Source organism: Apteryx mantelli, chromosome 4 (genome assembly GCF_036417845.1).
Source record: "Apteryx mantelli isolate bAptMan1 chromosome 4, bAptMan1.hap1, whole genome shotgun sequence".
Taxonomy (NCBI): Eukaryota; Metazoa; Chordata; class Aves; order Apterygiformes; family Apterygidae; genus Apteryx; species Apteryx mantelli.
In genome coordinates, this window is record NC_089981.1 from 32,969,070 (window position 1) to 32,987,002 (window position 17,933).

The 17,933-nt window shown below is 33.9% G+C and overlaps 1 protein-coding gene across 3 annotated transcripts in view; it reads left to right on the top strand.

The window, feature by feature from the left end:
• The window catches only part of CCDC73 (coiled-coil domain containing 73), a 73,761-nt gene that overhangs the window by 52,156 nt on the left and 3,672 nt on the right, over nucleotides 1-17,933 (top strand). For all 3 annotated transcript variants that reach the window (XM_067296193.1, XM_013957822.2, XM_013957821.2), the window contains 6 exons: nucleotides 7,533-7,643; nucleotides 9,539-9,670; nucleotides 12,070-12,105; nucleotides 13,570-13,735; nucleotides 14,958-16,526; nucleotides 17,642-17,775. In XM_067296193.1, coding sequence (XP_067152294.1) covers nucleotides 7,533-7,643; nucleotides 9,539-9,670; nucleotides 12,070-12,105; nucleotides 13,570-13,735; nucleotides 14,958-16,526; nucleotides 17,642-17,775 — 2,148 coding nt within the window. The remainder of the gene's footprint in view (nucleotides 1-7,532; nucleotides 7,644-9,538; nucleotides 9,671-12,069; nucleotides 12,106-13,569; nucleotides 13,736-14,957; nucleotides 16,527-17,641; nucleotides 17,776-17,933) is intronic.

Genomic DNA, 17,933 nt, shown 5'->3' on the forward strand with positions numbered 1-17,933 from the left:
AACATCTTTGAGTTTTTAAATCTATACCATCTGTGAAACACATTAATCAACTCATTTTTGGATGGTTCTCATTTTAGATCTTATTCTCCTAGAAATAATAATATACTCCATAGTTGTTTAGTCATGTCAGTTCCATCTATCTGGAAGATTTTCTGTCAGGCATGATCCATTTCTTACAGTGAGTCTTTCTAAAAAGATGATCTTAGCCTGCAGGATGGGTGAAATTTTGATATTTGAGCTCTGTATTGGACCAGCTTGGACAATTTGAAAATAATCTAGTGTGATGGATTAACATGCTAGTCTTTTGCTCTGGAGACCTAAGTTGAAAATACTGAAGAAATAATTGCAGTGGTTCACTTTTCTTGTGTCACAGAAATAACAGAACAAAACCACGTTACTTGTCATCATTCTTGGTTTCTAATTCAAGTCTGAAGACTGAAAGAAAATGGGATGATTGCAGGTCAAGATTGTAGTTTTTGTTAGTGGAACTCAATGCAAAGTTCATATAGTATCATTTTCACATTACATGGAGTTTAAACTGGGATTGGGATTATTAATTCCTCACAGTAGTGAATGTTTATTTGTTAATGGCCAAACAACGAACCCCATGTAATAGTGATCAAAGGAGTCTTTCTGGCATCATGGAGGAAGAAGAAGATGCTGAAAATTTGCCCCTAAATTTATCCAGAATAAGATAATTGTGTGAGATGAGTTGTATTAGTTCTAAATGGTTTACTACTATAACATCATTGATGAAGGTACCACAAAAAGTTCAGACTGGGACAGCAAAATCTGATGTACATGAATCATAGCACAATAAGATGCAGTACTAATGTGTGTTAGTTCTAGTCTATTAAGAGTTAATTCAGGAGATATAGAATAATGTCACATAAGGGTGATCCATTAGTGAAATCTCATATAATTTCTCTGGGATTTTTTATATTTTCCGGAACTGTAATATGGTACCATAAAATTTTGCCAGACTAACTGAACTCACAGTGGAGCTGGATTTGGCACGTTTTAAAAATAATGCATCTGGATAAAGTATCAATGCATTGCTCATTTTAATTATAAGAAAATTAATTGAGGAAGAATAGAGTGCATTATCTTCTCCCAGGAAAAAGGCCAGAAAAGCTTGGAGTAGCCCTGATTTCTTCCTCCAAGTCCTTTCCTGATGTTGATGTTGGTTGTAACAGGGAATAAATTTGTATATACATTATTTTGTAAACCTTTCACAGAAGAAAAAATAAATGAGTTAATCTAAAAGATATAAATTATCTAATGTTTAAACTTCAGAAACAAAACATTATTCAATATATTTTGATTTGTTTTTATTAATAAGGAAATTCTCAGCTCTCTACAATGTGTGCAGGGGTTGCTTCAGCGAATAACCCAAACGAATGTTAGAATGGAAGGTGAATTAAATGCACTGAAAGAAGAATATCAGGTCAGATTTTTCTTGATTAGACAAGCTGCTACTATTTGCTATGTATTTTTAAGTGTAGGGCTGTTAAAGACATCTGTACGCTTTTCAGAACTTTTGACCTCACTTCCATTGCTCCCTCAGCTCCCTAACTGTCAGCATGAACCTTGAAACACACTCTATGGTTTCCCTTTTCTAGTTTTCCGCCAAAAGTAAATCACGGTTGCCATTTCTTATCAGCCAATTCTGGAGGTAAAACCAGAATATGCTTGTGGTTGTTTCCAAGTATTTAGTTCTGAATAAAAGATTTTGTACCTCTTTTTTTTTTTCTTTTTTTTTTCTTCTTAAAATTAATTTCCATGTAAGTTATACTTCTTGTTGCTGGAAAATACTTAAAAAAATTTCAGATCCTCACAGCCGGAGCTTGTTCCCAATTTTATTAGAGCAGAAGGGCCAAAAAAGAGCATATCCTTAGCCCTTTCTTGCTGTGCTGTCCATTGTAGAATATGTTTTAGGGATGGTAAGTATTCATGTTGGAGAGTGTGGAATGACAACATTTCCCAGTTGCTCTTTGAGAGTATTGAAAGGGTTTAGAACAGATTAGAGTCTAAATTATACTAGCAATCAAATTGGCCCACAGTACATGAAAGATTAAGGTCATATCTGCTTCAGTCGGGTGTCCCATGCAGAGTTCAGGTTCAACTGTTGATGGGACTCTTAATAATTACTGTATATTATTTATCCATATAACTGTACAACTATTCCATTCCTTGCTCAGCCTCTAAGGTCAAGGTTTTGAACTATGATCTCAGTTTCAGAATTAACTTTTTGTGTGCACATATGCTTTTGTTTCTAAGTAAATGATTCTATGCTAAATTGCAACTAGATTCAGTTCACATAAGCCTTTACTTTTACTTTGCTATATATAAGCAGTTTATCTTCTGCTGCAGTATAAATATATTTTGCATTTTGACTGCACAATTAAGGTTAAAGATGAGCTATGCTCTCCATCAGAAACTAGCTAGAAATTCACTGGAGACTAAAGTACCTGTTTTGTAGTACTGGATAAAGCTGTAGTGATGGGGAGAAGTCACTGATTTCAGGAGTCTGGGTTGCTGCATTTGTGTTAGTCTAGAGTGTTTTTCGTGGCTATTAAAATTCGTTGATCTGAGTGTGCACTAAAACCAAGAAAATATACTTCTCAGCTTGGAAAACAGTCCCACTAGTCCATTATGAATCTCCACAGCTTTCCAGTTCCTTTTTTACATGTTGGCTTTATTAAAAACATTTAAACATGACAAAACACAGCTTAATGGCAAAAGGTTAGTGTTTTTATCCTAGCATGTTTGAAACTTTTGGCCAAGATCAATTTAAGCAATTCTACAGGCAAGAGACTATTAATATAGCATGCTCTTCTGTAACCTTTCTTATTTATATGTTGGGTCATCAGCAGAAATAGTGAGACAGCTGAATTAGTTGCTATTCGTACAATATCAATACTACTTTTTGTTAGAGTGAGAAGGTAAAGTTCATTTTCTTTTCTAAGCTGATTAAAAGTACTTTGTAAATAAAAGCAAATTTCCTGAAGCTCAAGAAAAATAAGTTGAAGATAATATTCACAGCTTAGAGGAAAAAAATAAAGAATAGAGGTGTAGTATTAGTGTAGTAATAATGTAGTAATGTATTCCTAGTTTAATGTGTATGCATCCTTATTGATGATGATTTTCATAACACCTTTAGGATCTCTGTTTCTGGACTATTAAATAGCAGATGTATTCTAAAAATGCTTTTTTTCTGATAATACCTATGAACTATTATTTCCTCTATCAGATAAGTTTAAAGTTGGGCGTGCCTTGAAACTCCAGCTAAAACTGAATTCTGTCTGTGAAACTTTTCTTTGAAGACCCTACAGAAATGTCTGAGCTTAAGAAAAGTATGGCTTGTTTTTTTGTTGTTAAGGTATGAATTGAGTACAGATCTGTGTTTTGTGTGCAGGCCAACAATTAATTTATGTTTGCAATGATACTAATTGTCATCTTGAGAGCCTGCTCTGATTTGGGTCCTGTTTATATCAGACATTGGGATGGTATTCATATTTTCTAATTTTCTAACCGCAAGACAAACTTCTTATATTCGTCAAAGCTTCAGTGTCGTCCTCAGAGGTAATTTCTTGTGGACACAACTATTTTAGATGAATTTGGTGTTACAAGACAGATAACTAATAGGAGGCTCTGACTCACTCTTTGAAAGCTCTGTTGACTGTATAAGGAGTCTTGAATTCTTAGTTTGATGTTTGAGTTTTAAATTATGATGATGTAAATATTCCTTCTTAGTCTTCACTGTGGCAATTAAGATCAACTAATATTTAGTCTCAGTTGAGATTTGTAAGAGCATTCTGTGCATTCTCAAAACCAAGACTTTCTCACTTGAGAATAGGAATTAAAGGATTCATAATATTTTTATAAGCACTTGAGATCTGATAGATGATTTTTTTTTTCAAGAGATCACACCTGTAAACATAAATGGGGCTAGTTATTTTAAGTTTTTTTTTCTAAAATTCAATAAATATATAAATACTGTGATTCCTTGTTTTATCTTAAATGGCATGATGTGTGTAACTGCTATATTAAAGGTGAATGTCATAGGTCCCTATTTTTTTCCTATATGCATTTATAGGGTTATTTTGATGTGTCAAAAATATCTGTCTCTTCATGTTTAAACAGTAGTCATAAAATATTGTTGCCTTTTGCAGTTGCTCATTTGACTGACAATTTGAGACAATTACTGGGCTGTTCCATTAACAAGTTAGCTGCTTATTTTGCATTGTCATTTTTAAAGCAGCTAATGGACCTTCTAAGTAGGGGGCTGAATGCATATTTAGAGGGATCGCCCCACTTTCCTGCCAACTTCAGAGCTATTGCTTTCATTTTTATTGATTCTAGAATCTCAACATTATGAATGGGGTCTGGAGGTCATATACAATTCCTATGCTCTATCCTACTTCCCTGTTTTATTCGTGGACTTTGCTCATCACTAAAGAGTTTTTTCTGAATAACAGAAAAATGGAAAAAGTCACTGTACAGTCCAGTGGAAATGTTTTTATTTCTCTTATATGCGCAAAAAAAAAATCACTTATTTATGGGTTTGAGGTAACTGGACATTCCATTTGCCAGGTAACATTCCAGAATGATCAAACTGGCCTTTCTCATTCTCTCTAGGAATACTTAGCACTAGGTTATCAATGTCCTTAAGAGTTCAGAAAAGCAAGTTATAATCCTTTAATGGATGACACAATATTTGAGAATGCAAGGAATACAGGTATTCCCCTCTCTATACAGCTGGCTTTAACATATGCTCGATTCTATTCATCAGCTACTCCAACATTTTCTTCTTTAATAACTTAGAGTATATGGGAAGTCAGTATTTATTCCTATCTAAATAATAGACGTCTTATGGAGAATACTGGCCTATCTTGGCAAAAGCCTGTTTGTCCAAAAGAGAAATTGATCATCATAGTTAAGGCATTACCACAAATTATCACAACTATTTTGTCAACCTGAAAGGTTGGGGGGAAAAAAAAAGCCTCTTATTATGCATTTTGAAAACAAACATGTATGCCTAAACCTTGACATTCTCCAATAGGAAACGTGAAGGACTTAAATGCCTGGAAATGTTTTTTCCAAGAGTGTTCCTTGGTCAAATGGAAGGAACGTATACCCTACAAACTCTTTCTCAACACAGATACAACTGTACTATTTAGTATAAAATATTCTTAAAGTCCCTCCCGTGAGAGAGGGACTTGCTTCTATTAGATTTGTTTGCAGCTAAAGAAGAAGGTTTCTCAGAATCTCCTCTAAGAAGGAGTAGTACAAAGATCTTTTGATCATGTATGTTCTTGATTCACAAGACTAAAATATACATAATTTTCAATTCTGCAAACTCAGAGAGGACTTAACCAAGATGATCATGCTAATTCTGGCATAGCCAAATTCTGCTTCTCATTGCTGGAACAATCTGTATACCCACTAATGGTCCATCTGCCAGTCATTGTAATCAATCACCTCTCAACCTTTCAGGTTTACTCACTATTCTAACAATTAGATACTTTGACTCAGTATCCCTCCAAATTAGGAGTCTTCCTCTTCTTGGTCTCCAAAACTAGAATATTTCCTTTGAGTACGTTAAAAAATATTAGATTGATTTATTTACGTTAAAAAATATTAGATTGATTTATTTACGTATTTAGAACAGATGTGGCTTTGTTTTGCACTGCATGCCTTTTATCTCCACAAATTTCATGCTTCAGCAATGCAACAACACCAATAATATTGAACCAATAATGAAGATGGTGATGCTGTGCTTGCTTATGGAAGAAAAGTATTTTATCTGTTGATAAATGGATCTTCAGGATTTAAAAATGTTTACAGTTAACCCTTTCATATGTAGGGTTGATCTCATTTTCCTGATGTCCATACTGCTTCTAATTACATCTCTTTATGATTGTAAGAAGATACTTTGGATAGTTCATTTTGAAACTGTTGTTATTTCAAAGGTGTTTCAGTAAGATATGGCTGTTAGCTGAGGGGTCCTAATATTCGGTGGGCATTTCAGACGGTGATCTCATTTGCTAAATGGGCAAAGCCAGGGTTTGCTTTAGGAGTGGAGATCTTCAAGAAAAGCTTAGGTAACACAGCTAACTCTTCTTTCTGCAGCATTAGCTTTGTACATTAATATGCTGCTTGTGTTATCCTAAGAGCTATGCTGTAAATAACTGTTATATTCCACCTGAGAGGAGGTTGCATTTGGGCCACAAGTAAAAGAATCCTTGATATGTGAGCAAGTTTATCGAAGAAAGGAGGCCTTGGACTCCTGGTTTGTAGAACTGGATGAAAGGTGCTACATCAGTGTAAGTGTGATTATTCAAACAGCGTATTGCTTGTATCTTCTTTTTAATTAGTTAATAATATAACAGATTTTCTCTGATAGATTCTGAATAATTTCTTCCATGTGTATTCAAATGAGAGGTATTCTGAATTTATTGTTATACTTGAAATTATTGTTATACTTGTAAAATATATTTGTATTAATAATGTAGATAAATGATTATAGGCATTTTTAAATTGTTGTTAAGTGAATCAAGAAGTAGATTCATATTTTTAGTTAAAAGATTGAGTAAAAAGGAATTCCTCTGGAGTATGTCTCCATACCTAACATTTTTCAGGTGGACTTTCAAAGCAACTCAGCAAGTCCTATATACACATAAATACTCACACATGCGCATGCATGCATTAAAGTTATGTTTACATTATCAAATATGTTTGTATCATCTATATAGTAGATAATGGATGCAGTAAGTCCTTTATCTTCCATATTGTATGCTATAAAAATGATAGGATAACGATTCCAGCAGTACCTGAGACATATGAGCAATGTTATGTTGATTTACACAAGACAGCTATAATTTATCTGTATGACAGTAAAGCTGAAACAGTTAACCAAAAAATGTTGCAAGTACAATTATTATCATATAAAAACTTAATAAAACAGTACTATTATTTTAATGCCCTTTTATTCTGTTTCAGTGATGTAATAAAAAAATAAATTAAAGATAACCAGACATATACTAAATACTTGATGTTCCAATAAATATATTTTACAATTTAAAGTTAATACAGTTTATAGGATAGGTTAATAAACAATTTAGGGTAGAAACACTGATAAGAAAAACAAAGATATTTTCTTTGTCTATGTAGTAGTTTTTTCTTTAAGCACACTGGGCCTAGATTGTGCTACATTTCATATTTCTCATCTCTGCACTTTATATTACTTTTTCAGCACATTAAAACTTATGCAGTGAAACTGAATAATGGCAAGTGTTTTTATACCCCTTTATAGCCATTTCTTTTTTCATAACCTCCCCCTGTTTCCTGTTAGCTAAACTATAAGCACCTTTCTGTTAATTTATGAAAATTATTGTTGAGATAGCACATTATCACTGATCTGTATGGCACTTTCAGCATGTTAGAAGCAAAGGTCCAAGCAACATAAAACACATCAAAATTCATTAATGTGGTATTGATTATTTTTTGGATAATTAATTTTATTGCAGACCCTTGAAAGAGATAATGAGCTGCAAAGGGAGAAGGCAAAGGAAAATGAAGAAAAGTTCCTTAATCTTCAGAATGAGCATGAGAAGGCACTAAGAACTTGGAAAAAAGATGTAGGTTTATTAAATTAAATGTTAGAGTATTAAAAGGTTTTTGAAATAGTCATCAAGCATTTCAGATAATTCCTAAAAGCCAAGAAGATACTGCAGAAATAATAAAATTTTTAAAATAAATAATTTCCTTTCCAGTAACACAGACTTTTCTAGAAATGATTATTTTTAAAAGGTAGATTTAGGAAAAATGTTGACTTCTGTGCTCTAGAGGGTCAGTGTATTTCCTGCAATCCTGTAAAGCAAGAGCCAAGGTATGAAGCGTTATCTTGAATTTAGCGTTTAGAAATATTCCAGAATTACACACTTGCCATTACCTAGAAATAGAAGCTGATATATTTTTTCACTTTCATTGATTGAATTTTATATAACTTCAGAACCTTAGCAATTTCATACCCAACCTATTCAGAGTGTGCCAACATTTCCAGGCTGCACTCTTGTACTCTGAAAAAACTATCAGTGAATCATATCTTAAAAACTGAATGTACATCTGCATGAACTGAAGTGATACAAACTAAAGGTACTTCTGAAGGGCCATATGCCCAGAAAAAAATGCAGCCCCAAACTGAATCAGGTAGAGATGCTGGAAGACTGCGTGAAGGCAGAGGTCCTTATTTGACAGGAAGTATTCAACATGGACTATGCAATGAAAGGGTGTTAAAAAAAAAAAATTTGCTCTTCTTTCTACTACTTTATTATTTTTAAAGAATACTTCAATAATTATTTAGTCCAAAATAATTGGCAGAATATTGTAGCTGTAAAAATCATCTACAATGATAAATGCATGTGTATGAGTGAGAAGGATGAATACTTTTTTAATAAGGCAAGAAGCATTTCATGTGTAGAAATTAGACTCTAAGTAGCATTTGTTTAGTAGCCTGTCTTCTGTCTTTTATTTCTACTGAATTGACACCTACTGCCAGAAAGGTATTGAAGTTGGTAGGAGGACTGTCTCAGGGAATGTTTTGTGGAAATTACGTAAAGTTGTTCTTGTAATCCTGCTTTTCTCAGACTCTATGAGTGCAGGTACTATGGAGATGGTTATAACCCTGAGGCTACAAAATAGCTGCACTGTCCTGGTGCTCACTGCTCTTGAGGACAGAAGATTCCATCTGCTTGATTTCTAGGAGAGTCTTATACTATAGTTTTGTGTATAGACAAGGGCATTTGCCACTTATTTCTCAGTAATGTTTGCGACTAACCTTTAGAAGATATATATATATATTTTTTCCATGTTTCTGCTATGGCTAACTAAAGATCATATCTCTTAATTTCTTACTAAAAGAGATTTGGTTATAGCAGCATCATGGATAATGTTAACATACACTGCTCTGGAAATAACATTTGTAAATTAAATGAGGAAATTTCTGTAAAATAATCTTGTCTTTTTGACCTTCCTTTTTGTTCTAAATCTAAAAATGTAGTTGTTACATATTCACTGAAAAAGTAGTGGGTACTTGAGTCTATTTACAGAAGTAGTACCAAGCGAATCATCTGTAGTCATAGGTTCTGGACACTGTAGGTAGAAAATGAATAGCATGTCTATTTTTGAGCAAAAAAAGGAAGAAAGGTACAAATACAAATCCTACTGTTTTGAGAGTTACTGCTTGAAGTAAAAGGTGAACAAAGCCCAATTAGTAAAAAAAAAAAAAAAAAAAAAAAAAAGATACTCTGTGAGATAATGGAAACGTGGTTAAAATCCTTGGTTTGAATGAAAGGGCTCAAAATTATCTTATTCTGTATACAGGACTTCCTTGGAATCTGTACCTTCATTTTATTATTCAGCATAAGGATTCACCTTAATTTGCTAAGCTGTTGATACCACTGTAAAATGCTGTCTTTCATGTTTGAACATGCAGTAAAGATCAGTGTACTCTGTGTACCCTCAATTATTGTAGGAGGAAAATATGAGAAAAGAGATAGATACTATTAAAAATGAGCTGAATTCCTTTAAGGGAGTTTATGGACATCTTGAAGATTATCATTCTCCTCAGGAAAATCAGCATTCAGAGCAAGCAGAAAATCTGCAGGTAAGTGTATCTAATAGCTGCAGCACTTTTCTTGTGTAAAAAAAAAAAACAAAAAAAAAACAAAAAAAAAAACAAAAAAAAACCAGCATCAGAGAGACATTAGTAAATCAAGTAATTTTTCTGATGTAATCAGTGATCCAAGATCCCATTGAAACTTACTGTACATACAGAAGGTTCCCCTTTCTTGATGGGTGCTTGTTCCACAAAAACTTGAGATGTTCATTGCCTCATTAATAAATTTATACATAATAAATAGCATTTATCTTAATCTAGGTTTACTAAATCCATTTCATGAACATATAGGTGTTTCTCAAATGCTATCTGTGTAGACCCACAGACTCTTTACCTGTATACAAGTTTCCTGGAAATGTGGAAACCTCTACTCAGAGGAACTAATTTCAGCCTCTGTAATAAGGAACAGATCAGAATTTTCATCTTATCAACATATAGATTGTCTGAGGTCTTTGGTTTTGATTTAAAAAAAAACTATTTTGCTTAGTATCTTTAAGAATCATCAAAGGCACAGCAGGCTGAACAAGCAAATGAATGCAGGAAGCAGAAGGCTGTTTTAGGCAGTGCAGCTTGAACTAGAATTTGACTTGCATTGCAGGTGGAAGCAAGTTCACACTCAGTTCTATATTCAGGGCATGTATGAGAAGTCAGCAAATGGTTAAGCACAGATAGCTTCTCTTTTGGAGCAAAAAGAACAGCATGTAGCACTGTAGCTACATGCTATCCCCTACTTAAACTGGCCTGCAAATTTATAGTCCAGTCCTTTATAACACAGAAACAATGGGAAGAGTGATTAAAGACTCCCTGTGTATTGAGTATATTCTGTTGTTTGGCTGAGTATTGGTTATGCCATCTTTTTTTCTTTCTTTAGTTCATATTTTCATTAGTGTCATTCATGTAATGATTTCTCCTTCAAAGAAGGGAAAATTCATTTTGCATGTACATGATTTTGCTTTCAGTGTTATGAAGACACCTTTACCGACTAGGATTGTAAATCAGATTTTTTTTTTAGAACTAGTCTATGAATTGCCAGTAAAATGACAAACCATAATAAAATTTTAGAATTTGGAAGAAAAGTTCTTCACACTATACATATGTATGTATATAACACAAACTACATTTTATATATGTGTGTTATTGTATGTATAATATATACACACATATATGTATACATACATGTGTCTGCATGCTTAATAATGCAGTGGAAATTAGACCTGACATGAATATTCATCATGCAACCCAGTTAGCTGTATGAATTCTGCAAGGTATAAGCAAATTGTGTAACTTTAAAAATCATTGTTTCTTTGAATGGAAATAAAATATGAATTATATGTTATGTTTAGGATGCAGAATCAAGGCATGCTACTAGTCGTTCATGATAAACAGTACTCATGCTTACTCAGATAAATGTATGTGTTCAAAAGCAGATTAGCTTAAAGCATATGTTTATAAACACAAAAAATGTCTGAGATGTCTTCCAAACTTGTATCTTACGGCAAATTGCCATACCACTTTGTGTTTTATGGTCATGAGATTTCAAAAGCTAAGCCGGTTAGGCTGAGTCAAATCTGCAGTAGAAAACTGCCAGGAAATTACAGGAGCTGTGGAAGATGATATCAATTATTCTGATTTGTGGCATTTCACCTTGTATTAGTAATGAGTTAGTCTAGTATAATATAAAAGGGCATTGTGTTGTTAGCATACATCTTAGATCTTAACTATGGCTCCCAATGTTGCATTGAAATATGCATATGTTTTTACACCTAGTGCAATCTGAAACTCTTGTGCTTATTTGTGGGGCATGAAATTTAGCACATATGTAAATTTCTTCATACTGCTCAACTTGTGGAATGGTAAGTAAACAAAGGCCACTTTGTAAAAGAAAGGTACAATGTCGGGCAGCAGCACAGAGCCAAATTCAAGTGTGAATAATTACACCCCTTTTTATTTATGTATATGTTTAATGATATGCTTCACATATAGTTTAATATCATCTGTAATACAGCTGTGTACCATCAAAAAACTTGGCTACACTTAGCAACAGGTTATTGTAATTATTGTGCATGTATATGTGTGTATACGTATATACATAGAGAGAGAGGTTTTGAGAAGATTCTGAATTTCATAATGTGAAATATGCTACAGAGGGAAACATCATCTGAGATATGTGTGTTAGTTATATTTTACTAAATCAAAGATAAAACTTTTAAAGTAAAATCCAGGTTTGATATTTAGGCATTTTAATTTAGACATCTTGGACCTTATTTTTAGAAGTGCTGAACAGCCATTTGAAGTTAATGGAAACTGGATGTATTCAGCCTTCTGAAAATCAGTAGAGAAATTATGTAACATTTCTCTCCTTATAAGAACATTTTATCCTGTTTCAGATGCATTCAACAGTTCAGCCCATACTAAAGAATGGGGTAAGTTCTTCTATACCTCTATGAAAGAGTAACATGCACAGTTTTACTGGGTTATTTGGTGTATCTGTCTAAAGCCCAGCTCCTAGAAGCAAAAGATTATAAAATAATTATAGCTTTCATGAAAGAAAAAGTAAATTTCTAGTATTTCTATTTGAAAAGAAAGTTTTGAATATATGATGCCAACGCTGTATATAGCTAAGAAACAGATTAAACTAATTAAAAAGTTAGAAAACAAAAAAAAATTACTATTTTTAAGTCAGTCTAGTGGGGTGGGGGGTTTTTTGCATCTATCATGATTTTTAAATGTCTGCAATCACTAGCACTGTGAAATGGATAAAAAAGATGTATCAAATTAGAATGATGGGGAGATAATAAAACATGAGAAAAAGAGAAAGAAAATTCAAACAAATTGAAGGTGGAGTATTAGGCAGAGGAAAAAAATGTAATTTCAGACCCCTCCTGCATTTATCAGCAAATTTGGTCACAGAAACATCTTGATGCTCCTTGTAGAAACAAATTGTTTCCTGCAGATTTGTATTGTACATCATCTACAAGCCCACCATAGCAATAATCCAATTTTTTGCCAGTGTTGTGTATGACCCCCCTCCATTCTGTAGTACATTATATCCTCCCCACACATCCTGCGTCCAAGCACAGTGCTTGTAACTCCCTCCCACATTGCAGCCTTCCTTCTTCAACACCTCCAATCACCCAAGTATCTTCAGCTTTCTCATGTCTTTTATGAACTAAGCAATACCCCTGCTCCCTCCCACATCTACCTACTTTTATATCCTATCTTTAGGGCAAGGGTCAGCATGTGCTCTCTGCCTCTCAGCTACCAAATAGAAGAGATAAGGGATGCATTTTCATTTCTTTGGTGGCTTTTTATTAGGATGTTTCTTCACTGCACAGCTCAGAGTTTTCATAGAACTTTATGGAATTTAACATCTCTTAAGCTTCTAGTCCGGTTGAATTTGACTCAAATTCAGGTTCAAAATTCATCAGGGAGGGAATGAGAAACTGGGTGACCGAGACTGCAGAATTCATAAGCCTTATTTGCCTATGAAACTAAGCTAAAAACTCCAAGTGGTTAGCGTGTATGTGTATGCATGTGTTGGAGTGTAATTAGCAATTGTGGATTTTTTTCCCCCATATAATTATTGAATAAGTCACTGATTTAGCCTGCTGACAGAGGGAGTGATCCAGTCAGCACATGTAGATCACACATTCCTTCCTCTGAAAATTCAGTCAATCTCTTTTTTTTTTTTTTTTTTTTCCTCTCCTGTCTATGAACTGTAGTATAGCATGACCTAGTTTCTTTCCTGTTCTTCCAGGTTTACATCAGAATTGTCTTGGTTTACGTCAGAATTGTAAAAAGACTTCAGGTCCTGAATGTTAAACCTAATCAGAAACTGTAGTAAACTATTAGAATATGTGTAATTTTTTTGTCACTTCTTATGCCAGTGTGGTCAAGAGCAATCAAAAGACAGTGAAATACAGGCCACTCAGAAAGAAAATGAGTGTATAGAATATATAAGGAAAGACAGTATTTTTGGACATAAAGAAGTCGTCGGAATAAAAAACACAATGGACTACTCGTTAAGCATGGAAGAAGTACAGCTAGAACAAAGTAATAATGTTACATGGACAGTAGAGATAAGTGGTGTTGTTAATAAAAGTATAAATGTTTACAGATACAGATTATGACATGAGAATGCCTGAATCCTGCATTAAATGTTTTTGTACTAATGGTAGCAAAATTCTTGGTGTCAGTAGTGCTAATCTCTGAGAAGCACACAAGGTTCTGAATGAAAGCACCGTACTACTAGGAGCTGCCTAGGGATGTTAAATAAGATCTGTGTGCTATCACTCTTTAAGCTGCTGCAATACTTTTTCTGCATGCCAGTTCAAGAGGTGAATATGGGTTAGGAGGAACTAGAACGCTTACCCTGCGTATAGAAGCAAAACCAGGGAAAGGCTCTTTCCCCTTCTCATAAACCAATGAGAAAAGGCCCAAGAGGCAATGAAGGGTCTGTTCCTGGGCATAATCATATTACATTTCTATACAAAGCAGTTTATAGCTCCAGTACATAATTTTTTGGAGCAACCTAAAGAAAATGTACTCAGGCTCTAACGCTCAGTCACTAAAATGTAGCAACAGTAAGTGGAAAGTTAAGAACTTATTAACTACATAGTTGGTTACTGCTTAAAAAGATCAATGCTCATAGCCTTCAGCTATATTTTCAGAAAACACCCTTCTGATAGTGAAATGCTTTAGTTATTCCTTACTGTCCCCAAACCATCAAGTCATAGCATATTCCTTTGGTATGAACATATTCCCTTAAATAATTTTTTTTATTTAGCTAAAATACTACTTTCAAAAAGAAAGATAAATGCACTTGAAGTAGTAGACCAGTGACTTAAACTTTATGTAGAAAGGAATACATAATGAATTAAGTATGTGTTATAAATTCATATTGAAGATGTTTTTCAATAATGCTAACATACGAGTTGGGAAATATTTTAACTATCATAATTCATACTTAAAATATCATTCATACTTAAAATACAATGAATGTTAATCATTTTATGTTTGAACAGTTCATAAATATTTTGCAAGTTACTGTAATATAATATTTATCTTTAATAACTTTTTGATGTGCTTGTGTATATTTTATATATGTATGGGTGTGTATGTATTTATAAATGTTACTGCACTGTAACATAAAAATCAGTATCAATATTAATATTGAGTACACCTTTTGGAAATTTTAAACTGTAAAAATAACTTTTTTTTTTCCTAACCTCTGTGTCAGCTGTCACTAACTACTAACTACATACACTTACTTTAGCAGTTTTACAAGTTCCTGAAAACAGTTGTAAGAATGAATATAATGTTGCTAGCCCTTGTGAAGAAAAGCAAAGGGAGGCTTCTTCCAGGAAGAATACCCTCTGCACAGATACTGATTTAATTACCCAAGGACAGGCCTGGGAAGTATGTGTCACTGAGTGCAAAGCAGCAGAAAATTTAGGAACAATCCCCAGAATGTTACTGGAGGAAAAGAAAGCGAGTTTAGAATGTAAGCTGCGGGGCAGCACTGAAGCACTGGCAGCACTCCATGTGGAAACTGGGAAGGTATTTTTGGACTGTATTGACACAGCAGGTGTCTACAAGAAGAATGCAAGTCAGGAGACAAACTCCAGCAAGCAAGAGTTAGGCAATGCTACAGAGGAATCGGCTTGTACTAATGCAGACAAAAAGACAAATACCATACAATACAACAAAAGTGTCCTTATGACTGAAGCACCCAGCAAAGAGTCTGAAGTGGCTCTTAGCACTGAGGAGAATGCTGGGCCTGAGAGAAGTACAGACAGTCATCAAGCTAAGGAATTAAATTTTGGCATCCTATCTTATACTAAAGAAAATCATCAGGCAGAATACCAGGAATGTAGCTTGCTGGACAGTGACAATTATGTGGATAACAGACTACATGAAACAGAAAAAAACCCGTTAAATCTGAGTGATTTACATACGGATAAATGTCTGTGTAAGCAGAAACATGTAGATGTTGAAGAGAGAAATTACAATGACAATGCCAGAAACATCAGCAGAAGGGATGCTCTCCTGCACGTTGGTTTTCCAGCAGCTGATGGTGCAAATCCGCTGGCTGCTTGTTGTGCTCACGGGCACGGTGATGACCTCGCAACAGAAGGTGGCAACGATAGGCCTCTTGGAGGTACTTCCAGTTCATCTGCCAAAGCAGAGAGAGGAGGAAGGGTGACCGACATGCAAAGCAACCAGCCAGAACGAGCTGGTACTGAGCAAATGGGAAGAGACACAAATACGTGTGCTTTGAATGCTGAAAACGTATCTACAGTAAATGCTGATGATCTTGAAATAATCATTCATAAAGAAACCTCAAAAGACAGAAGTAGTGCAGATGATAAACTAATACCATGTGAAAAAGTTAATAATGATACTCAGATACAATCCATCAAAAATGAACATTCCCTGCAGATTAATGATAATTCAATAAATAATGCATTGTTAAAAGAGAAAAAAGATTCACTAAATAGTACAGTTCCAGGAAGTAAGTTTGCTGAGGGTCACCTGAAAGAATCATGCTCTTTACCCATGAGAACATCTGGAAATTTAGTAAACATAAGTGGAAGGTCATCCTTTGATCTTTCAACCTCTGATAAAAAAGCTGAGAAAACTCCAGTATACTTAAATTTTTTAGATCTCAGTTCTTGTTCAAGAGTAAATCAAGTGAGAAGTCAAACAATGTGGACTTCAGCTTCCAAAGAACCTTCCCTTTTGAAAGAGAAACTACCAGGTCTGGCAGAAAACAGAAAGATGATTTCAAAAACACAATATGAAAATCTCAGTGAAAGTGTTGTCAGGAAAGAAATGGGACTAGGTAAGAAAGATAGTTCTTCATATTTTGAAGTATGTATTGGATATATTTAGAAAAAAATAACAAAATTTGAAATTTATGCATGTAAGCAGTTTAGTGTAACATGAGAAAAATGTAAAACATAGTTATGTGGAAAAATGCAATTTGAAAGATGAGATGTCTAAATTAATTTACAGTGTAAATGCAACTAAATAGCTTTTCTTTGCTCAATTATCTGATTAAATAAACTTTCGTATGAAAATAGGTATACTTAACTAATGCTTATGTAGCAGAGAGTTAATTAAGAGTACTGTCATTTTCTCTTTTAGGGGAGGGTGAAAAGGAAGGCAGCTGTAGTTTTAGGTTTGATTTTCATTACTATTATAGCAATGACTGACAGGTATCTGTGTAGTGGCATAACACCTATTATTTGCATTATGAATAATTTTGAAAGTACACTTATGTTTTGATTTTGCAAAGAATTTGATACTGGTTTTAGTAGAGTCTACTAACAGTGCATAAAGTCACTGCAGGATTGGGGCCTTATTCTCAGCTATGGTTAATCTGCTTATTTGTCCCTTCTACCCTTGGTAGACAGCTATTGCCTGATTTCATGAAATATTAGGTGTATCCCTTTACAAAAAGACTCCTCATCTAAAAGATGTTCTTTACCTGTCTAAATACTTTTGTATTTAGAATGTCTTTTTTATTATAGTAACGCACCCTGCAATATGATGTCAGGATGGCAGTAATTATGTATTTCATTTATCAGAAGGTGATGTACAGATAAAGCATCATGGTTTGAAAAAAAAATTTATATTGAGTTAGAATATTCAGAAAAATTTTCTATAAATCACAATTTTAATTTGCAATTAATTTAATTGTGAAAAACAGTATTAAACATTTATAATCAGAATGGAAACTTGAGTCATCTTTAGAGACAAAATAGATGCAGAAGTATGTGAAAGGAAAAAATGAAGAGGGAAAAATCTGCAACAGAGATTCCGTGATTTAAAACAATCATTTGTGGTTTGTTTTTTTTTTTTTTAAGATCAGAGGTAAACCAAAAGTTTAGTTACTTTACAATTAGTGCCTAGAGACTAAATTGCAGTTGTTACCATTTCCTTTTTGTCAATCAGGTTCTACCAGTTTCAACAGAGCTGCCAACACTTTGAATATCTGTAGTATCCACCAAGACCCCCAAGGAGAACCTAGTGAAGAATGGAATGCTATAGCAAAGACTTTTTATGATTCTTCTTTTCCCACAGAACATGTAAGTCAATTAAAAAATATTGCGGACCAGACCTCAGTGAGCTAATTCCACAGATATTTGTACAACTGTATGCATCTGGATACTTTAAGGCTGAGTCAATCTCCAAAATAATATCAAAAGGGCAACAAGGCACCATTTTTCACAATTAAGGTTGATAG